Source organism: Oncorhynchus kisutch, unplaced genomic scaffold (assembly GCF_002021735.2).
Source record: "Oncorhynchus kisutch isolate 150728-3 unplaced genomic scaffold, Okis_V2 scaffold3334, whole genome shotgun sequence".
Classification (NCBI taxonomy): Eukaryota; Metazoa; Chordata; class Actinopteri; order Salmoniformes; family Salmonidae; genus Oncorhynchus; species Oncorhynchus kisutch.
In genome coordinates, this window is record NW_022265279.1 from 4,686 (window position 1) to 28,748 (window position 24,063).

Sequence of the window (24,063 nt, forward strand, 5' to 3'; positions counted from 1 at the left end):
CAGCATCACCACTCTGTATCAGACAGCACCACTCTATATCAGACAGCACCACTCTATATCAGACAGCACCACCCTATATCAGACAGCACCACCACTCTTTGTCCCCTCCAGACTCACTCTGTCTGTGTGTGTTTGTCCCCTCCAGACTCACTCTGTCTGTGTGTGTTTGTCCCCCCCCTCCAGACTCACTCTGTCTGTGTGTTTGACCCCCCCCCCCTCCAGACTCACTCTGTCTGTGTGTGTTTGTCCCCCCCCTCCTGACTCACTCTGTCTGTGTGTGTTTGTCCCCTCCAGACTCACTCTGTCTGTGTGTGTTTGTCCCCCCCCCTCCAGACTCACTCTGTCCGTGTGTGTTTGTCCCCTCCAGACTCACTCTGTCTGTGTGTGTTTGACCCCCCCCCCCCCCCTCCAGACTCACTCTGTCTGTGTGTGTTTGTCCCCCCTCCCTCCAGACTCACTCTGTCTGTGTGTTTGTCCCCCTCCCTCCAGACTCACTCTGTCTGTGTGTGTTTGTCCCCCCCTCCAGACTCACTCTGTCTGTGTGTGATTGTCCCCCCCCCCCTCCCTCCAGACTCACTCTGTCTGTGTGTGTGTTTGTCCCCCCTACCTCCAGACTCACTCTGTCTGTGTGTGTTTGTCCCCTCCAGACTCAGTCTGTCTGTGTGTGTTTGTCCCCCCCCCCCCTCCAGACTCACTCTGGCTGTGTGTGTTTGTCTCCCCCCCCTCCAGACTCACTCTGTCTGGTGTGTGTGTTTGTCCCCTCCAGACTCACTCTGTCTGTGTGTGTTTGTCCCCTCCAGACTCACTCTGTCTGTGTGTGTTTGTCCCCCCCTCCAGACTCACTCTGTCTGTGTGTGTTTGTCCCCCCCCCCCCTCCAGACTCACTCTGTCTGTGTGTGTTTGTCCCCTCCAGACTCACTCTGTCTGTGTGTGTTTGTCCCCCCCCCTACCTCCAGACTCACTCTGTCTGTGTGTGTTTGTCCCCCTCCAGACTCACTCTGTCTGTGTGTGTTTGACCCCTCCAGACTCACTCTGTCTGTGTGTTTGTCCCCCCCCCTACCTCCAGACTCACTCTGTCTGTGTGTGTTTGTCCCTTCCAGACTCACTCTGTCTGTGTGTTTGTCCCCCCTCCCTCCAGACTCACTCTGTCTGTGTGTGTTTGTCCCCTCCAGACTCACTCTGTCTGTGTGTTTGTCCCCAGACATACAGCACATTAAGCGCAGGGACATCCTCCTGAAGAGGGAGCTGGGAGAGGGGGCGTTCGGGAAGGTCTTCCTGGCTGAGTGCTACAACCTGATTCCCACCAAGGATACCATGCTGGTGGCTGTCAAGGTAAGGAGGGATCCACCAAACAGACCAGTACTGTCTGTGGTAAATGGTTCTCATTAGGAGGGATCCCCCAAACAGACACAGTACTGTCTGTGGTAAATGGTTCTCATTAGGTGGGATCCCCCAACAGACACAGTACTGTCTGTGGTAAATGGTTCTCATTAGGTGGGATCCCCCAAACAGACACAGTACTGTCTGTGGTAATGGTTCTATTAGGTGGGATCCCCCAAGCAGACACACTACTGTTACAGCTGTCTGTGGTAAATGGTTCTCATTAGGTGGGATCCCCCCAAACAGACACAGTACTGTCTGTGGTAAATGGTTCTCATTAGGTGGGATCCCCCAAACAGACACAGTACTGTCTGTGGTAAATGGTTCTCATTAGGTGGGATCCCCCAAACAGACACAGTACTGTCTGTGGTAAATGGTTCTCATTAGGTGGGATCCCCCAAGCAGACACACTACTGTACAGCTGTCTGTGGTAAATGGTCTCATTAGGTGGGATCCCCCAAACAGACACAGTACTGTCTGTGGTAAATGGTTCTCATTAGGAGGGATCCCCAAACAGACACAGTACTGTCTGTTGTAAATGGTTCTCATCTCAGTGGTGGGAAAGGAATGGTGCTTGTTGTGGGAAAGGAATGGTGTCTGTTGTTGTGGTGGGAAAGGAACGGTGTCTGTTGTGTGGTGGGAAAGGAACGGTGTCTGTTGTGTGGTGGGAAAGGAAATGTGTCTGTTGTGTGGTGGGAAAGGAATGGTTGTCTGTTGTGTGGTGGGAAAGGAACAGTGTCTGTTGTAGGAAAGGAATGGTGTCTGTTGTGTGAAAGGAATAGTGTCTGTTGTGTGGTGGGAAAGGAACGGTTGTCTGTTGTGTGGTGGGAAAGGAAAGGTGTCTGTTGTGTGCGTTGGGAAAGGAAAGGTGTCGTTGTTGTGGTGGGAAAGGAATGGTGTCTGTTGTGTGGTGGGAAGGAAAGTTGTCTGTTGTGGGAAAGGAATGGTGTCTGTGTGTGAAAGGAAAGGTGTCTGTTGTGTGGTGGGAAAGGAACGGTGTCTGTTGTGTGGTGCGGAAAGGAAGGGTCTGTTGTTGTGGTGGGAAAGGAACGGTGTCTTTTGTGTGGTGGAAAGGAACGGTGTCTGTTGTGTGGTGGGAAAGGAACGGTGTCTGTTGTGTGGTGGGAAAGGAACGGGTGTCTGTTGTGTGGTGGGAAAGGAACTGTGTCTGTTGTGTGGTGGGAAGGAACTGTGTCTGTTGTGTGGTGGGAAAGGAATGGTTGTTGTGTGGTGGGAAAGGAACGGTTGTCTGTTGTGTGGTGGGAAAGGAATGGTGTCTGTTGTGTGGTGGGAAAGGAAAAGTGTCTGTTGTGGGAAGGAACGGTGTCTGTTGTGTGGTGGGAAAGGAACGGTGTCTGTTGTGTGTGGTGGGAAAGGAACGGTGTCTGTTGTGTGGTGGAGAAAGGAACGGTGTCTGTTGTGTGGTGGGAAAGGAACTGTGTCTGTTGTGTGGTGGGAAAGGAACGGTGTCTGTTGTGTGGTGGGAAAGGAATGGTGTCTGTTGTGTGGTGGGAAAGGAACGGTGTCTGGTTGTGTGGTGGGAAAAGGAATGGTGTCTGTTGTGTGGTGGGAAAGGAAAAGTGTCTGTTGTGGGAAAGGAACGGTGTCTGTTGTGTGGTGGGAAAGGAAACGGTGTCTGTTGTGGGGTGGGAAAGGAACGGTGTCTGTTGTGGAAAGGAATGGTGTCTGTTGTGTTGTGGGAAAGGAACGGTGTCTGTTGTGTTGTGGGAAAGGAACGGTGTCTGTTGTGTGGTGGGAAAGGAACGGTGTCTGTTGTGTGGTGGGAAAGGAACGGTGTCTGTTGTGGGAAAGGAATGGTGTCTGTTGTGTTGTGGGAAAGGAACGGTGTCTGTTGTGGGAAAGGAATGGTGTCTGTTGTGTTGTGGGAAAGGAACGGTGTCTGTTGTGTTGTGGGAAAGGAACGGTGTCTGTTGTGGGGTGGGAAAGGAACTGTGTCTGTTGTGGGAAAGGAATGGTGTCTGTTGTGTGAAAGGAAAGGTGTTTGTTGTGTGGTGGGAAAGGAAAGGTGTCTGTGTGTGAAAGGAATGGTGTCTGTTGTGTGAAAGGAAAGGTGTCTGTTGTGTGGTGGGAAAGGAACGGTGTCTGTTGTGTGGTGGGATAGGAACGGTGTCTGTTGTGGGGTGGGAAAGGAACGGTGTCTGTTGTGTGGTGGGAAAGGAAAGGTGTTTGTTGTGTGGTGGGAAAGGAAAGGTGTCTGTTGTGTGAAAGGAATGGTGTCTGTTGTGTGAAAGGAAAGGTGTCTGTTGTGTGGTGGGAAAGGAACGGTGTCTGTTTGTGTGGTGGGATAGGAACGGTGTCTGTTGTCTGGTGGGAAAGGAACGGTGTCTGTTGTGTGGTGGGAAAGGAACGGTGTCTGTTGTGTGGTGGGAAAGGAACGGTGTCTGTTGTGTGGTGGGAAAGGAACGGTGTCTGTTGTGTGGTGGGAAAGGAACGGTGTCTGTTGTGTGGTGGGAAAGGAACGGTGTCTGTTGTGTGGTGGGAAAGGAACGGTGTCTGTTTGTGTTCAAACACTTATCTTCTTCCATCTCCGTTGGAATAGAATATAAAACAGAATATCACTTTATGTCAACCAACTGAAACCCTGCAGTTCTCTTCCTGTTATTATCGTGTCTAAGCACTCGTAGTTATTCTGTTGGACTGACGCCCAGAGGAGAAACATTTACTGAGACTGTATCCTCAATGGCATCCTATTCCCTGTGTAGTGCACTACATTTGCATTCTATTCCCTGTATAGTGCACTACATTTGCATCCTATTCCCTGTGTAGTGCACTACATTTGCATCCTATTCCCTATGTAGTGCACTACATTTGACCAAGGTCCATAGGGGCTCTGGGAAAAAATTGTCCACTATAAAGGGATTAGGACGCCATTGTGGATGCATTCTCAGTAAATGTTTCTCCTCTGGGTCCAGACAGTTTCTTTAGAGGAGTCACCAGAACACTGTGACCGTGCTGTCTGGTATTACTGGTCCAGACAGTCACCAGAACACTGTGACCATGCTGTCTGGTATTACTGGTCCAGACAGTCACCAGAACACTGTGACCATGCTGTCTGGTATTACTGGTCCAGACAGTCACCAGAACACTGTGACCCTGCTGTCTGGTATTACTGGTCCAGACAGTTTGTTTAGAGGAGTCACCAGAACACTGTGACCATCCCGTCTGGTATTACTGGTCCAGACAGTCACCAGAACACTGTGACCATGCTGTCTGGTGTTACTGAGTGATGAGGGGATGTTACTGAGTGATGAGGGGATGTTACTGAGTGATGAGGGGATGTTACGAGTGATGAGGGGATGTGATGTTACTGAGTGATGAGGGGATGTTACTGAGTGATGAGGGGATGTTACTGAGTGATGAGGGGATGTTACTGAGTGATGAGGGGATGTTACTGAGTGATGAGGGGATGTTACTGAGTGATGAGGGGATGTGATGTTACTGAGTGATGAGGGGATGTTACTGAGTGATGAGGTATTTTTTAGGTTTGTATAACTGAAGACCTACTGGTAATTTACAGACATCATCCAGCAGAATACCAACAGTACATCTCTCTTCTACCCAGACCCTGAAGGACCTCACCCTGTCTGTTGTCTATAAGATGTCTGATATCGATGTGTTTACTACTACAGTAGTACCAGCAGTAAAACAACAGTACTTCTCCATCTCATCCACAGACCCTGAAACCAACAGCGTGTCCCTTTGGTTCCCAGAGCCTGAAGGACCCCAACCTGTCTGTTATCTATATGCTGTAGTTCCGTCTGTAAACCCACAGTACTTCTCCATCTCATCCACAGACACTGAAACCAACAGCGTGTCCCTTTGGTTCCCAGAGCCTGAAGGACCCCAACCTGTCTGTTGTCTATATGCTGTAGTTCCGTCTGTAAACCAACAGTACTTCTCCATCTCATCCACAGACACTGAAACCAACAGCATGTCCCTTTGGTTCCCAGAGCCTGAAGGACCCCAACCTGTCTGTTGTCTATATGCTGTAGTTCCGTCTGTAAACCAACAGTACTTCTCTCTCATCCACAGACACTGAAACCAACAGCGTGTCCCTTTGGTTCCCAGAGCCTGAAGGACCCCAACCTGTCAGCCAGAAAAGACTTCCAGAGAGAAGCTGAGCTGCTCACCAACCTCCAGCACGACCACATTGTTAAGTTCTATGGGGTCTGTGTGGATGGAGATCCCCTCATCATGGTGTTTGAGTACATGAAGCATGGGGACCTCAACAAGTTCCTCAGGTAGTGGTATAGGAACAATGCTGGTACACAGGGACGCCTCTTTGGTTTTAGAAGTGGGGGGGGACATAACCTGACGGGAGGTCTGGAATATTTTGGGGGAATCTAAAGCAAATTTCCTGCATTTTTACACAATCCAACATGCCGTCTCTATTTAGAACAAAAAGAAAGCAAAAATGTCCACAGTTATCAAGCTAATGTAAGAGATCAAACTCCTCTGTCTCTACTACTCCTCTGTTCTGTTTCGTATCTCTTTCTCCAGAGTCCATGGTCCAGATGGCCAGCCTCTACATACTGTATAGATGAAGGTTTATGTTTCTCTCTCTCCAGAGTCCATGGTCCAGATGCTATGATCCTTGTGGATGGCCATCCCGTTCAAACTGACGGAGAGCTGGGTCTGTCCCAGATGTTACACATCGCTACCCAGATCTCAGCCGGCATTGTGTACCTGGCCTCCCAGCACTTTGTCCACAGAGACCTGGCCACCAGGAACTGTCTAGTGGGCAACGGGCTGTTGGTGAAGATAGGAGACTTCGGGATGTCCAGAGACATCTACAGCACAGACTACTACAGGGTAAGGACTCATGTATGGATGGACTATAGCATTTGTACTGAGAGATTTGATAATTTATGAACCCCTGTGCCATTTCCTTTAACTTCTTAGTGATCCCGTCCCGCTCGAATCTCGGTAACGGGATTGATTTGACAACATCCAGTGAAATTGCAGCGCACCAAATTCAAAAACAGAAATACTCGTAATAAGAATTCATTTAACATACAAGTGTTATGCATCAAAATACAGCTGAACTTCTTGTTCATCCAGCCGCAGTGTCAGATTTCAAAAAGGCTCTACGGCGAAAGCAGACCATGCGATTATCTGAGGACAGCACCCCGCATACAAACACATGAAAATCATATTTCAACCAGCCAGGCACGACATAAAAGTCAGAAATAATGAAAAGAAAGTGAAAAGAAAGTGAAGTACGTTCCAGGTCGCTCGCACCAAAAGATTTGAGTCCACCTGGAGTGACACATGGAAGAGCAGGTGAATCATCATCATCAACATCAACCAATTTCTAAAGACTGTTGACATCTAGTGGAAGCTATAGGGACTACAAGCAGATTCCTATTAAATAGGGCTTACCATAGAAATCTAATGCAAAACAGATTGACCCAAAAAAAAATCCCGGGTTGGATTGTGCTCGGGGTTCCGCCTGCCAACTCAGTTCTGTTATACTCACAGACATTATTCTAACAGTTTTAGAAATGTCAGAGTGTTTTCTATCCACATCTAATAATGATATGCATATCCTAGCATCTGGGCCTGAGTAGCAGGCAGTTTACTTTGGGCACGCTTTTCATCCGGACGTGAAAATACTGCACCCTATCCCTAATAAGTTTTTAATCTAGAGAAAAACATTTCCTTATATGATAAGTAAACACAGTAGGGCAGTCCACGAGGGGGTGTAGTGCCCCTCTTGAAGTAACCACAGTGGGGCAGTCCACGAGGGGGTGTAGTGCCCCTCTTGAAGTAACCACAGTGGGGCAGTCCACGAGGGGGTGTAGTGCCCCTCTTGAAGTAACCACAGTAGGGCAGTCCATGAGGGGGCGTAGTGCCCCTCTTAAAGTAAACACAGTGGGGCAGTCCACGAGGGGGTATAGTGCCCCTCTTGAAGTAACCACAGTGGGGCAGTCCACGAGGGGGTGTAGTGCCCCTCTTGAAGTAACCACAGTGGGGCAGTCCACGAGGGGGTATAGTGCCCCTCTTGAAGTAACCAGTGGCGTCTGTGGAGGAAGCTGCCTCATGTCAACCTGTCAACATGTTATTGTTACAATCTGGTGAATTTCTGTTCTTCCCAACAACCTCACGTAATGAACGTGTGAGAGAGACATCTGAAATGTATTTTTTTACAATCACAATTCCCCTTAACGACATCACAATTCCCCTTAATGACATCACAATTCCCCTTAACGACATCACAATTCCCCTTAATGGCATCACAATTCCCCGTAATGACATGACAATTCCCCGTAATGCCATCACAATTCCCCGTAATGACATCACAATTCCCCTTAATGGCATCACAATTCCCCTTAACGGCATCACAATTCCCCGTAATGGCATCACAATTCCCCTTAATGGCATCACAATTCCCCGTAATGACATGACAATTCCCCGTAATGCCATCACAATTCCCCGTAATGACATCACAATTCCCCTTAATGGCATCACAATTCCCCATAATGACATCACAATTCCCCGTAATGACATCACAATTCCCCGTAATGACATTACAATTCCCCATAATGGCATAACAATTCCCCTTAATGGCATCACAATTCCCCTTAATGGCATCACAATTCCCCTTAATGGCATCACAATTCCCCTTAATGGCATCACAATTCCCCATAATGACATCACAATTCCCCGTAATGACATCATAATTCCCCGTAATGACATCACAATTCCCCTTAATGGCATCACAATTCCCCTTAATGGCATCACAATTCCCCGTAATGGCATCACAATTCCCCGTAATGGCATCACAATTCCCCTTAATGGCATCACAATTCCCTTAATGGCATCACAATTCCCCTTAATGGCATCACAATTCCCCTTAATGGCATCACAATTCCCCTTAATGGCATCACAATTCCCCTTAATGGCATCACAATTCCCCTTAATGGCATCACAATTCCCCTTAATGACATTGCATATCCCCATAATGACATCACAATTCCCCTTAATGACATTACAATTCCCCTTAATGGCATCACAATTCCCCTTAATGGCATCACAATTCCCCTTAATGGCATCACAATTCCCCGTAATGACATCACAATTCCCCGTAATGACATCACAATTCCCCTTAATGGCATCACAATTCCCCTTAATGGCATCACAATTCCCCTTAATGGCATCACAATTCCCCGTCATGGCATCACAATTCCCCGTAATGACATCACAATTCCCCTTAATGGCATCACAATTCCCCTTAATGGCATCACAATTCCCCATAATGGCATCACAATTCCCCGTCATGGCATCACAATTCCCCGTCATGGCATCACAATTCCCCTTAATGGCATCACAATTCCCTTAATGGCATCACAATTCCCCTTAATGGCATCACAATTCCCCGTAATGACATTACAATTCCCCTTAATGACATTACAATTCCCCTTAATGACATCACAATTCCCCTTAATGACATTACAATTCCCCTTAATGACATTACAATTCCCCTTAATGACATCACAATTCCCCTTAATGACATTACAATTCCCCTTAATGACATCACAATTCCCCTTAATGACATCACAATTCCCCTTAATGACATCACAATACCACTTAATGAAAAGGTGAAAACAAGTTGTTAGAAATGTTGTAATGTATTATAAATAAAAAACAGAAATACCTTATTTACACAAGTATTCAGACCCTCAGAGCTCAGGTGCATCCTGTTTCCATTGATCATCCTTGAGATGTTTCTAACAATTTGATTGGAGTCCACCTGTGGTACATTTAATTGATTGGACATGATTTGGAAAGGCACAAACCTGTCTATATAAGGTCCCACAATTGACAGTGCTGAGGAGTGGCTAGATGATGGTTCTGTGCTTCCAACTTTGTGGTAACAGTTTGGGGAAGGCCCTTTCCTGTTTATGCATGACAATGCCCCTGTGCACAAAGCGAGGTCCAAGGTTTTTTGAGATCGGTGTGGAAGAACTTGACCGTCCTGCACAGAGCCCCTGACCTCAATCCCATCAAAAAACATTGAGTTGAATTGGAAGGCTGGCTACGAGCCAGGACTAATCGCCCATCATCAGTGCCCGACCAGACAGAGAAGAACAAAAGTACTTAGCCTCTGTAGTTGAAACCAGGACAGGCTGATATCTCCACAGGGCTGAAGAGCATGGCTCTGTAGTTGAAACCAGGACAGGCGGATATCTCCACAGGGTTGAAGAGCATGCCTCTGTAGTTGAAACCAGGACAGGCTGATATCGCCACAGGGCTGAAGAGCATGCCTCTGTAGTTGAAACCAGGACAGGCTGATATCTCCACAGGGCTGAAGAGCATGCCTCTGTAGTTGAAACCAGGACAGGCTGATATCTCCACAGGGCTGAAGAGCATGCCTCTGTAGTTGATACCAGGACAGGCTGATATCTCCACAGGGCTGAAGAGCATGCCTCTATAATTGAAACCAGGACAGGCTGATATCTCCACAGGGCTGAAGAGCATGCCTCTGTAGTTAAAACCAGGACAGGCTGATATCTCCACAGGGCTGAAGGGCATGCCTCTGTAGTTGAAACCAGGACAGGTTGATATCTCCACAGGGCTGAAGAGCATGCCTCTGTAGTTGAAACCAGGACAGGCTGATATATCCACAGGGCTGAAGAGCATGCCTCTGTAGTTGAAACCAGGACAGGCTGATATCTTCACAGGGCTGAAGAGCCTGCCTCTGTAGTTGAAACTAGGACAGGCGGATATCTCCACAGGGCTGAAGAGCATGCCTCTGTAGTTGAAACCAGGACAGGCTGATATCTCCACAGGGCTGAAGAACATGCCTCTGTAGTTGATACCAGGACACGCTGATATCTCCACAGGGCTGAAGAGCATGCCTCTATAATTGAAACCAGGACAGGCTGATATCTCCACAGGGCTGAAGAGCATGCCTCTATAATTGAAACCAGGACAGGCTGATATCTCCACAGGGCTGAAGAGCATGTCTCTGTAGTTAAAACCAGGACAGGCTGATATCTCCACAGGGCTGAAGAGCATGCCTCTATAATTGAAACCAGGACAGGCTGATATCTCCACAGGGCTGAAGAGCATGTCTCTGTAGTTAAAACCAGGACAGGCTGATATCTCCACAGGGCTGAAGGGCATGTCTCTGTAGTTGAAACCAGGACAGGATGATATCTCTACAGGGCTGAGAGCATGCCTCTATTGTTGAAACCAGGACAGGTTGATATCTCCACAGGGCTGAAGAGCATGCCTCTGTAGTTAAAACCAGGACAGGCTGATATCTCCACAGGGCTGAAGAGCATGCCTCTGTAGTTGAAACCAGGACAGGCTGATATCTCCACAGGGCTGAAGAGCATGCCTCTGTAGTTGAAACCAGGACAGGCTGATATCCCCACAGGGCTGAAGAGCATGCCTCTATAGTTGAAACCAGGACAGGCTGATATCTCCACAGGGCTGAAGAGCATGCCTCTATAATTGAAACCAGGACAGGCTGATATCTCCACAGGGCTGAAGAGCATGCCTCTGTAGTTAAAACCAGGACAGGCTGATATCTCCACAGGGCTGAAGAGCATGCCTCTGTAGTTGAAACCAGGACAGGCTGATATCCCCACAGGGCTGAAGAGCATGCCTCTGTAGTTGAAACCAGGACAGGCTGATATCTCCACAGGGCTGAAGAGCATGCCTCTATAATTGAAACCAGGACAGGCTGATATCTCCACAGGGCTGAAGAGCATGCCTCTGTAGTTAAAACCAGGACAGGCTGATATCTCCACAGGGCTGAAGGGCATGCCTCTGTAGTTGAAACCAGGACAGGTTGATATCTCCACAGGGCTGAAGAGCATGCCTCTGTAGTTGAAACCAGGACAGGCTGATATATCCACAGGGCTGAAGAGCATGCCTCTGTAGTTGAAACCAGGACAGGCTGATATCTCCACAGGGCTGAAGAGCCTGCCTCTGTAGTTGAAACTAGGACAGGCGGATATCTCCACAGGGCTGAAGAGCATGCCTCTATAATTGAAACCAGGACAGGCTGATATCTCCACAGGGCTGAAGAGCATGCCTCTGTAGTTGATACCAGGACAGGCTGATATCTCCACAGGGCTGAAGAGCATGCCTCTGTAGTTAAAACCAGGACAGGATGATATCTCCACAGGGCTGAAGGGCATGCCTCTGTAGTTGAAACCAGGACAGGCTGATATCTCCACAGGGCTGAAGAGCATGCCTCGGTAGTTGAAACCAGGACAGGCTGATATCTCCACAGGGCTGAAGAGCATGCCTCTGTAGTGGAAACCAGGACAGGCTGATATCTCCACAGGGCTGAAGAGCATCCCTCTGTAGTTAAAACCAGGACAGGCTGATATCTCCACAGGGCTGAAGAGCATGCCTCTATAATTGAAACCAGGACAGGCTGATATCTCCACAGGGCTGAAGAGCATGTCTCTGTAGTTAAAACCAGGACAGGCTGATATCTCCACAGGGCTGAAGGGCATGTCTCTGTAGTTGAAACCAGGACAGGATGATATCTCTACAGGGCTGAGAGCATGCCTCTATTGTTGAAACCAGGACAGGTTGATATCTCCACAGGGCTGAAGAGCATGCCTCTGTAGTTAAAACCAGGACAGGCTGATATCTCCACAGGGCTGAAGAGCATGCCTCTGTAGTTGAAACCAGGACAGGCTGATATCTCCACAGGGCTGAAGAGCATGCCTCTGTAGTTGAAACCAGGACAGGCTGATATCCCCACAGGGCTGAAGAGCATGCCTCTGTAGTTGAAACCAGGACAGGCTGATATCTCCACAGGGCTGAAGAGCATGCCTCTATAATTGAAACCAGGACAGGCTGATATCTCCACAGGGCTGAAGAGCATGCCTCTGTAGTTAAAACCAGGACAGGCTGATATCTCCACAGGGCTGAAGAGCATGCCTCTGTAGTTGAAACCAGGACAGGCTGATATCCCCACAGGGCTGAAGAGCATGCCTCTGTAGTTGAAACCAGGACAGGCTGATATCTCCACAGGGCTGAAGAGCATGCCTCTATAATTGAAACCAGGACAGGCTGATATCTCCACAGGGCTGAAGAGCATGCCTCTGTAGTTAAAACCAGGACAGGCTGATATCTCCACAGGGCTGAAGGGCATGCCTCTGTAGTTGAAACCAGGACAGGTTGATATCTCCACAGGGCTGAAGAGCATGCCTCTGTAGTTGAAACCAGGACAGGCTGATATATCCACAGGGCTGAAGAGCATGCCTCTGTAGTTGAAACCAGGACAGGCTGATATCTCCACAGGGCTGAAGAGCCTGCCTCTGTAGTTGAAACTAGGACAGGCGGATATCTCCACAGGGCTGAAGAGCATGCCTCTATAATTGAAACCAGGACAGGCTGATATCTCCACAGGGCTGAAGAGCATGCCTCTGTAGTTGATACCAGGACAGGCTGATATCTCCACAGGGCTGAAGAGCATGCCTCTGTAGTTAAAACCAGGACAGGATGATATCTCCACAGGGCTGAAGGGCATGCCTCTGTAGTTGAAACCAGGACAGGCTGATATCTCCACAGGGCTGAAGAGCATGCCTCGGTAGTTGAAACCAGGACAGGCTGATATCTCCACAGGGCTGAAGAGCATGCCTCTGTAGTGGAAACCAGGACAGGCTGATATCTCCACAGGGCTGAAGAGCATGCCTCTGTAGTTAAAACCAGGACAGGCTGATATCTCCACAGGGCTGAAGGGCATGCCTCTGTAGTTGAAACCAGGACAGGCTGATATCTCCACAGGGCTGAAGAGCATGCCTCGGTAGTTGAAACCAGGACAGGCTGATATCTCCACAGGGCTGAAGAGCATGCCTCTGTAGTGGAAACCAGGACAGGCTGATATCTCCACAGGGCTGAAGAGCATGCCTCTGTGTTGTTGCCAGTCAGGCAGGCTGATAGGGACTGTGAGATGCCAGGGCTGGCATTGTGTTACATGGCCAGATAATATCTCTGCCAATCAGACAGAAAGGAGCAGAGAGGAGGCTGATCATGAGGGAGGAACACACAGCCAGTGTGTGGTAGTCCATCCAGTATTGTGTTGGTCGTGGTACTCCATCCAGTATTGTGTTGGTCGTGGTACTCCATCCAGTATTTTGCTGGTCGTTGTACTCCCTCCAGTATTGTGTTGGTCCTGGTTCTCCATCCAGCATTGTGCTGGTCGTGGTACTCCATCCAGTATTGTCAAATCAAATCAAATCAAATTGTATTTGTCACATACACATGGTTAGCAGATGTTAATGTTAGTGTAGTGCTGGTCATGGTACTCCATCCAGTGTTGTGTTGGTCGTGGTACTCCATCCAGTATTGTGCTGGTCATGGTACTCCATCCAGTGTTGTGTTGGTCATGGTACTCCATCCAGTATTGTGTTGGTTGTGGTACTCCATCCAGTGTTGTGCTGGTCCTGGTACTCCACCCAGTATTGTGTTGGTCTGTTGGTCCTGGTTCTCCATCCAGCATTGTGCTGTTCGTGGTACTCCATCCAGTATTGTCAAATCAAATCAAATCAAATTTTATTTGTCACATACACATGGTTAGCAGATGTTAATGCTAGTGTAGTGCTGGTCATGGTACTCCATCCAGTGTTGTGTTGGTCCTGGTACTCCATCCAGTGTTGTGTTGGTTGTGGTACTCCATCCAGTATTGTGCTGGTCATGGTACTCCATCCAGTGTTGTGTTGGTCATGGTACTCCATCCAGTATTGTGTTGGTTGTGGTACTCCATCCAGTGTTGTGCTGGTCCTGGTACTCCACCCAGTATTGTGTTGGTCTTGGTACTCCATCCAGTATTGTGTTGGTCGTGGTACTCCATCCAGTATTGTGTTGGTCTTGGTACTCCATCCAGTATTGTGTTGGTTGTGGTACTCCATCCAGTATTGTGCTGGTCATGGTACTCCATCCAGTGTTGTGTTGGTCATGGTACTCCATCCAGTATTGTGTTGGTTGTGGTACTCCATCCAGTGTTGTGCTGGTCCTGGTACTCCACCCAGTATTGTGTTGGTCTTGGTACTCCATCCAGTATTGTGTTGGTCGTGGTACTCCATCCAGTATTGTGTTGGTCGTGGTACTCCACCCAGTATTGTGTTGGTCGTGGTAGTCCATCCAGTATTGTGTTGGTCGTGGTACTCCATCCAGTATTGTGCTGATCGTGGTACTCCATCCAGTATTACGTTGGTCGTGGTACTCCATCCAGTGTTGTGCTGTTCGTGGTAGTCCATCCAGTATTGTGTTGGTCGTGGTACTCCATCCAGTACTTTGTTGGTCGTGGTACTCCATCCAGTATTACGTTGGTCGTCGTACTCCATCCAGTATTGTGTTGGTCGTGGTACTCTATCCAGTATTGTGTTGGTCGTCGTACTCCATCCAGTATTGTGTTGGTCGTGGTACTCTATCCAGTATTGTGTTGGTCCTGGTTCTCCATCCAGTACTTTGTTGGTCGTGGTACTCCATCCAGTATTTGGTTGGTCCTGGTACTCCATCCAGTATTGTGTTGGTCGTGGTACTCCATCCAGTATTTTGCTGGTCGTTGTACTCCCTCCAGTATTGTGTTGGTCCTGGTTCTCCATCCAGCATTGTGCTGGTCGTGGTACTCCATCCAGTATTGTGTTGGTCGTGGTACTCCATCCAGTATAGTGTTGGTTGTGGTACTCCATCCAGTATTGTGTTGGTCGTGGTACTCCATCCAGTATTGTGTTGGTCCTGGTACGCCATCCAGTTTTGTGTTGGTCCTGGTATTCCATCCAGTATTGTGTTGGCCGTGGTACTCCATCCAGTATTGTGCTGGTCGTGGTACTCCATCAAGTATTAATATCAGATAACAGTGAGTTATCATCACAACTAGTTAATACCAGACAACTAGTTAATAACAGATAACAGTGAGTTATCATCACAACTAGTTCATACCAGACAACTAGTTAATAACAGATAACAGTGAGTTATCATCACAACTAGTTCATACCAGATAACATGATGGTTATCTAGATGGTTATCAGGCCTGGGGAGAGTCTAGATGGTTATCGGTCCTGGGGAGAGTCTAGATGGTTATCAGGCCTGGGGAGAGTCTAGATGTTTATCAGGCCCTTATGAGGTCTATGGCCCAGAGCTAACAGGTAGCCATGAGGTGTAGATGGTTATCAGGCCTGGGGAGAGTCTAGATGTTTACCAGGCCCTTACGAGGTCTATGGCCCAGAGCTAACAGGTAGCCATGAGGTGTAGATGGTTTTCAGGCCCTTACGAGGTCTATGGCCCAGAGCTAACAGGTAGCCATGAGGTGTAGATGGTTATCAGGCCTGGGGACAGTCTAGATGTTTATCAGGCCCTTATGAGGTCTATGGCCCAGAGCTAACAGGTAGCCATGAGGTGTAGATGGTTATCAGGCCTGGGGAGAGTCTAGATGTTTACCAGGCCCTTACGAGGTCTATGGCCCAGAGCTAACAGGTAGCCATGAGGTCTAGATGTTTATCATGCCCTTATGAGGTCTATGGCCCAGAGCTAACAGGTAGCCATGAGGTGTAGATGGTTATCAGGCCTGGGGACAGTCTAGATGTTTATCAGGCCCTTACGAGGTCTATGGCCCAGAGCTAACAGGTAGCCATGAGGTGTAGATGGTTATCAGGCCCTTACGAGGTCTATGGCCCAGAGCTAACAGGTAGCCATGAGGTGTAGATGGTTATCAGGCCCTTACGAGGTCTATGGCCCAGAGCTAACAGGTAGCCATGAGGTGTAGATGGTTATCAGGCCCTTACGAGGTCTATGGCTCAGAGCTAACAGGTAGCCATGAGGTCTATGGCCCAGAGCTAACAGGTAGCCATGAGGTCTATGGCCCAGAGCTAAACAGGTAGCCATGAGGTCTATGGCCCAGAGCTAACAGGTAGCCATGAGGTCTATGGCCCAGAGCTAACAGGTAGTCATGAGTTGTACATGACAAATGGAACCCTATTTCCTACATAGTGCACTACTTTAAACCATATCCATATTATAACAGTAACATCAGTCTTGTTGATGCTGTCCATGATTACAACAGTAACATCAGTCTTGTTGATGCTGTCCATGATTACAACAGTAACATCAGTCTTGTTGATGCTGTCCATGATTACAACAGTAACATCAGTCTTGTTGATGCTGTCCATGATTACAAAAGTAACATCAGTCTTGTTGATGCTGTCAGGACCGTGATTACAACAGTAACATCAGTCTTGTTGATGCTGTCAGGACCGTGATTACAACAGTAACATCAGTCTTGTTGATGCTGTCAGGACCGTGATTACAACAGTAACATCAGTCTTGTTGATGCTGTCAGGACCGTGATTACAACAGTAACATCAGTCTTGTTGATGCTGTCCATGATTACAACAGTAACATCAGTCTTGTTGATGCTGTCCATGATTACAACAGTAACATCAGTCTTGTTGATGCTGTCCATGATTACAACAGCAACATCAGTCTTGTTGATGCTGTCCATGATTACAACAGTAACATCAGTCTTGTTGATGCTGTCCATGATTACAACAGCAACATCAGTCTTGTTGATGCTGTCCATGATTACAACAGTAACATCAGTCTTGTTGATGCTGTCCATGATTACAACAGTAACATCAGTCTTGTTGATGCTGTCCATGATTACAACAGTAACATCAGTCTTGTTGATGCTGTCAGGACCGTGATTACAACAGTAACATCAGTCTTGTTGATGCTGTCAGGACCGTGATTAGCTGTTAATCTGTATCAGGTCACACAGCCCTGTACTAATATAGTCCTGTTAACCTGTTTCAGGTCGGAGGTCACACAACGCTGTTCTAATATAGTCCTGTTAACCTGTTTCAGATCGGAGGTCACACAACGCTGTTCTAAAATAGTCCTGTTAACCTGTTTCAGGTCGGAGGTTACACCTCGCTGTACTAATATAGTCCTGTTAACCTGTTTCAGGTCAGAGGTCACACAGCGCTATACTAATATAGTCCTGTTAACCTGTTTCAGGTCGGAGGTCACACAACGCTGTACTAATATAGTCCTGTTAACATGTTTCAGGTCGGAGGTCACACCATGTTGCCGATCCGCTGGATGCCCCCTGAGAGCATCATGTACAGAAAGTTCACAACAGAAAGTGACGTTTGGAGCTTTGGAGTCATCCTCTGGGAGATCTTCACCTACGGGAAGCAGCCGTGGTTTCAGCTGGCCAACAACGAGGTATACTGGACCACCAACACCTTGCCTGCGTCCCATAGGGCTCTGGTCAAGAGTAGTGGACTATTTAGGCAATAGGACGCCATTTCAAATCACATTTGTATTGGTGGTCTGAAGACAAGAGTAGTGACTATATAACACATTTAGGAGCACCCCTAGGAGCACCCCTAGTGATTATATAACACATTTAAGAGCACCCCTAGTGTCTATATAACACATTTAGGAGCACCCCTAGGAGCACCCCTAGTGTCTATATAACACATTTAAGAGCACCCCTAGTGTCTATATAACACATTTAGGAGCACCCCTAGGAGCACCCCTAGTGTCTATATAACACATTTAAGAGCACCCCTAGTGTCTATATAAGACATTCTTACATTCTCTGTAAACAAGGGCACCCTCATAGACGTCATCCTGACCAACTGGCCCTCCAAATACACCTCCGCTGTCTTCAACCAGGATCTCAGCGATCACTGCCTCATTGCCTGTATCCGCTACGGAGCCGCAGTCAAACGACCACCCCTCATCACTGTCAAACGCTCCCTAAAACACTTCTGTGAGCAGGCCTTTCTAATCGACCTGGCCCGGGTATCCTGGAAGGACATTGACCTCATCCCGTCAGTTGAGGATGCCTGGTCATTCTTTAAAAGTAACTTCCTCACCATTTTAGATAAGCATGCTCCGTTCAAAAAATGCAGAACTAAGAACAGATACAGCCCTTGGTTCACCCCAGACCTGACTGCCCTCGACCAGCACAAAAACATCCTGTGGCGGACTGCAATAGCATCGAATAGTCCCCGTGATATGCAACTGTTCAGGGAAGTCCGGAACCAATACACGCAGTCAGTCAGGAAAGCTAAGGCCAGCTTCTTCAGCCAGAAGTTTGCATCCTGTAGCTCCAACTCCAAAAAGTTCTGGGACACTGTGTCCCAAGTCCATGGAGAACAAGAGCACCTCCTCCCAGCTGCCCACTGCACTGAGGCTAGGTAACACGGTCACCACTGATAAATCCATGATTATCGAAAACTTCAATAAGCATTTCTCAACGGCTGGCCATGCCTTCCGCCTGGCTACTTCAACCTCGGCCAACAGCTCCGCCCCCCCCGCAGCTCCTCGCCCAAGCCTCTCCAGGTTCTCCTTTACCCAAATCCAGATAGCAGATGTTCTGAAAGAGCTGCAAAACCTGGACCCGTACAAATCAGCTGGGCTTGACAATCTGGACCCTCTATTTCTGAAACTATCTGCCACCATTGTCGCAACCCCTATTACCAGCCTGTTCAACCTCTCTTTCATCTCGTCTGAGATCCCCAAGGATTGGAAAGCTGCCGCAGTCATCCCCCTCTTCAAAGGGGGAGACACCCTGGACCCAAACTGTTACAGACCTATATCCATCCTGCCCTGCCTATCTAAGGTCTTCGAAAGCCAAGTCAACAAACAGGTCACTGACCATCTCGAATCCCACCGTACCTTCTCCGCTGTGCAATCTGGTTTCCGAGCCGGTCATGGGTGCACCTCAGCCACACTCAAGGTACTAAACGATATCATAACCGCCATCGATAAAAGACAGTACTGTGCAGCCGTCTTCATCGACCTTGCCAAGGCTTTCGACTCTGTCAATCACCATATTCTTATCGGCAGACTCAGTAGCCTCGGTTTTTCGGATGACTGCCTTGCCTGGTTCACCAATTACTTTGCAGACAGAGTTCAGTGTGTCAAATCGGAGGGCATGCTGTCCGGTCCTCTGGCAGTCTCTATGGGGGTGCCACAGGGTTCAATTCTCGGGCCGACTCTTTTCTCTGTGTATATCAATGATGTTGCTCTTGCTGCGGGCGATTCCCTGATCCACCTCTACGCAGACGACACCATTCTATATACTTTCGGCCCGTCTTTGGACACTGTGCTATCTAACCTCCAAACAAGCTTCAATGCCATACAACACTCCTTCCGTGGCCTCCAACTGCTCTTAAACGCTAGTAAAACCAAATGCATGCTTTTCAACCGGTCGCTGCCTGCACCTGCATGCCCGACTAGCATCACCACCCTGGATGGTTCCGACCTAGAATATGTGGACGTCTATAAGTACCTAGGTGTCTGGCTAGACTGCAAACTCTCCTTCCAGACTCATATCAAACATCTTCAATCGAAAATCAAATCAAGATTCGGCTTTCTATTCCGCAACAAAGCCTCCTTCACTCACGCCGCCAAGCTTACCCTAGTAAAACTGACTATCCTACCGATCCTCGACTTCGGCGATGTCATCTACAAAATGGCTTCCAACACTCTACTCAGCAAACTGGATGCAGTCTATCACAGTGCCATCCGTTTTGTCACTAAAGCACCTTATACCACCCACCACTGCGACTTGTATGCTCTAGTCGGCTGGCCCTCGCTACATATTCGTCGCCAGACCCACTGGCTCCAGGTCATCTACAAGTCTATGCTAGGTAAAGCTCCGCCTTATCTCAGCTCACTGGTCACGATGGCAACACCCATCCGTAGCACGCGCTCCAGCAGGTGTATCTCACTGATCATCCCTAAAGCCAACACCTCATTTGGCCGCCTTTCGTTCCAGTACTCTGCTGCCTGTGACTGGAACGAATTGCAAAAATCGCTGAAGTTGGAGACTTTTATCTCCCTCACCAACTTCAAACATCAGCTATCTGAGCAGCTAACCGATCGCTGCAGCTGTACATAGTCTATTGGTAAATAGCCCACCCTTTTCACCTACCTCAGCCCCATACTGTTTTTATTTATTTACTTTTCTGCTCTTCTGCACACCAATATCTCTACCTGTACATGACCATCTGATCATTCATCACTCCAGTGTTAATCTGCAAAATTGTAATTATTTGCCTACCTCCTCATGCCTTTTGCACACATTGTATATAGACCCCCCCTTTGTTTTCTACTGTGTTATTGACTTGTTAATTGTTTACTCCATGTGTAACTCTTTGTTGTATGCTCACACTGCTATGCTTTATCTTGGCCAGGTCGCAGTTGCAAATGAGAACTTGTTCTCAACTAGCCTACCTGGTTAAATAAAGGTGTTCTCAACTAGCCTACCTGGTTAAATAAAGGTGTTCTCAACTAGCCTACCTGGTTAAATAAAGGTGTTCTCAACTAGCCTACCTGGTTAAATAAAGGTGTTCTCAACTAGCCTACCTGGTTAAATAAAGGTGTTCTCAACTAGCCTACCTGGTTAAATAAAGGTGTTCTCAACTAGCCTACCTGGTTAAATAAAGGTGTTCTCAACTAGCCTACCTGGTTAAATAAAGGTGTTCTCAACTAGCCTACCTGGTTAAATAAAGGTGTTCTCAACTAGCCTACCTGGTTAAATAAAGGTGTTCTCAACTAGCCTACCTGGTTAAATAAAGGTGAAATAAAAAAATATAAAAAAATTAAAATAAACATTTAGGAGCACTCCTAGGAGCACCCCTAGTGTCTATATAAGACATTTAGGAGCACTCCTAGGAGCACCCCTAGTGTCTATATAAGACATTTAGGAGCACCCCTAGGAGCACCCCTAGTGTCTATATAACACATTTAGGAGCACCCCTAGTGTCTATATAACACATTTAGGAGCACCCCTAGTGTCTATATAACACATTTAGGAGCACCCCTAGTGTCTATATAACACATTTAGGAGCACCCCTAGTGTCTATATAACACATTTAGGAGCACCCCTAGTGTCTATATAACACATTTAGGAGCACCCCTATTGTCTATATAACACATTTAGGAGCACCCCTAGGAGCACCCCTAGTGTCTATATAACACATTTAGGAGCACCCCTATTGTCTATATAACACATTTAGGAGCACCCTTAGTGTCTATATAACACATTTAGGAGCACCCCTAGGAGCACCCCTAGTGTCTATATAAGACATTTAGGAGCACCCCTAGGAGCACCCCTAGTGTCTATATAACACATTTAGGAGCACCCCTAGGAGCACCCCTAGTGTCTATATAACACATTTAGGAGCACCCCTAGGAGCACCCCTAGTGTCTATATAACACATTTAGGAGCACCCCTAGGAGCACCCCTAGTGTCTATATAACACATTTAGGAGCACCCCTAGGAGCACCCCTAGTGTCTATATAACACATTTAGGAGCACCCCTAGGAGCACCCCTAGTGTCTATATAACACATTTAGGAGCACCCCTAGGAGCACCCCTAGTGTCTATATAACACATTTAGGAGCACCCCTAGGAGCACCCCTAGGAGCACCCCTAGTGACTATATAACACATTTTGGAGCACCCCTAGTGATTACCTCTTCCTGAGGCCCGGCCCACCTCTTCCTGAGGCCCGGCCCACCTCTTCCTGAGGACCGACTCACCTCTTCCTGAGGCCTGGCCCACCTCTTCTTGAGGCCCTCTTCCTGAGGCCTGGCCCACCTCTTCCTGAGGCCCTCTTCCTGAGGCCCGCCCACCTCTTCCTGAGGCCCGGCCCACCTCTTCCTGAGACCCGGCCCACCTCTTCCTGAGGCCCTCTTCCTGAGGCCCGGCCCACCTCTTCCTGAGGCCCGACCCATCTCTTCCTGAGGCCCAGCCCACCTCTTCATGAGGCCCAGCCCACCTCTTCCTGAGGCCCAGCCCACCTCTTCATGAGGCCCGGCCCAGCTCTCTGTAATTTATTTATGCAGTATTCCAGAACTCCCAGGGGAGGGGTAATCAATGGAATTCAATTAATATTACTCTTACAACGCAAGTTTATTAGTACAATCAAACTGCCCTTAAGAAATATCCTGTCAAGGGGTGCACTTTCCCCTCGTAATTCATGCACTTGAAGTGTCAATATTTTCTTTGAAATTGATATTCCCCACGTTTCTAGAAAAAAATATGAACCTGTAGTCAGTGAGAGCATTTTAATGTTTTGAAACCCAAATATATGTAGTGTAAATACAGGTGTACAATAATCTCTGCATCCTCTCTCTGTCTCTCTGTTTGACTGACCCCTAACCCCTACACCCTAACCCCTCCTCTCTCTGTCTCTCTGTTTGACTGACCCCTACACCCTAACCCCTCCTCTCTCTGTCTCTCTGTTTGACTGACCCCTACACCCTAACCCCTACACCCTAACCCCTCCTCTCTCTGTCTCTCTGTTTGACTGACCCCTAACCCCTACACCCTAACCCCTCCTCTCTCTGTCTCTCTGTTTGACTGACCCCTACACCCTAATCCCTACACCCTAACCCCTCCTCTCTCTGTCTCTCTGTTTGACTGACCCCTACACCCTAACCCCTACACCCTAACCCCTCCTCTCTCTGTCTCTTCAGGTCATAGAGTATTTAGTACAGGGTCAGGTCCTGGACAGGCCGAGGGTTTGTCCCAAGGAGGTGTATGACCTGATGCTGGGCTGCTGGCAGAGGGAACCACAGCAGAGGTTGAACATCAAGGAAATTCAGAAGGTTCTCTATACCATGGGGAAAGACACACCTGTCTACCTGGATATACTCGGCTAGCACCAGTTCTACCTGGACAATGGTTAAGGTTAAGATTGGGGAGGGGAAGCTGATCCTAGACCTGTACCTTAGGGGAAACTTTACCCTGGAGCTTGCCTGGATGTGTTGGGCTAAGATCGTCTGGATGTAATGCTTGTTGGACAGACTGATAGACAACCAGGAAATAACCAGCCAGCCTGTTCCTTACTGTTCCGCTGTCAACAGGAGCCTAAACGTTTGGGAAGGACTCAAAGTGCCTGATCCACTATTTCCATATACTGGATAAAAGTATCAAAAAAAAAAACATTTACATTTAGTTTCCTGATACAGAGTACACACCTGGTCAATCTGCCATGGAAAGGTGTTCCTAATGTTCTGTCCACTCAGTGTATATTCAGTGCATTCGGAAAGTATTCAGGACCCTTGACTTTTTCCCCATTTTGCTACGTTACAGCCTTATTCTAAAATGGATTAAAATATATATTTTTCCTCATCAATCTACACACAATACCCCATAATGACAAAGCGAAAACAGGTTTTTAGAAAAAAAATGATGTATTAAAGACACAAAACATAAATACCTTATTTACATAAGTATTCAGACCCTTTGCTATGAGACTCGAAAAAGAGCTCAGGTGCATCTTGTTTCCATTGATCATCCTTGAGATGTTTCTACAACTTGATTGGAGTCCAACTGTGGTAAATTCAATTAATTGGACATGACTTGGAAAGACTCACACCTGCCTATATAAGATCCCACAGTTAACAGTGTATATCAGAGCAAAAAACAAGCCATGAGGTTGAAGGAATTGTCCCTAGAGCTCTGAGACAGGATTGTGTCGAGGCACGGATCTGGGGAAGGGTACTGTTGGGGATTAATCAGAATAGTTGGGTAACATAGATAAGATGTTTTATTTTCATGATATGCTTGTGAGTTACTTCTCATTTAGAATGTCTTCTTTTGGATAATACTGTTGGCCGTTTGCAGTTATCTGTTCTCTGTCAGGGTTCAGTTACTTCT

The 24,063-nt window shown here is 47.7% G+C and overlaps 1 protein-coding gene across 1 annotated transcript; it reads left to right on the forward strand.

Moving 5' to 3' along the window:
- Nucleotides 1-1,201: 1,201 nt before the first annotated feature.
- LOC116371494 (NT-3 growth factor receptor-like) lies at nucleotides 1,202-23,478 on the forward strand (the record flags this gene model as incomplete). Its single annotated transcript, XM_031820396.1, has 5 exons — nucleotides 1,202-1,332; nucleotides 5,434-5,642; nucleotides 5,970-6,213; nucleotides 17,443-17,601; nucleotides 22,878-23,478. Coding segments are annotated over 5 exons (929 nt in total), but the record flags the coding sequence as incomplete, so codon positions are not given.
- Nucleotides 23,479-24,063: the final 585 nt, after the last annotated feature.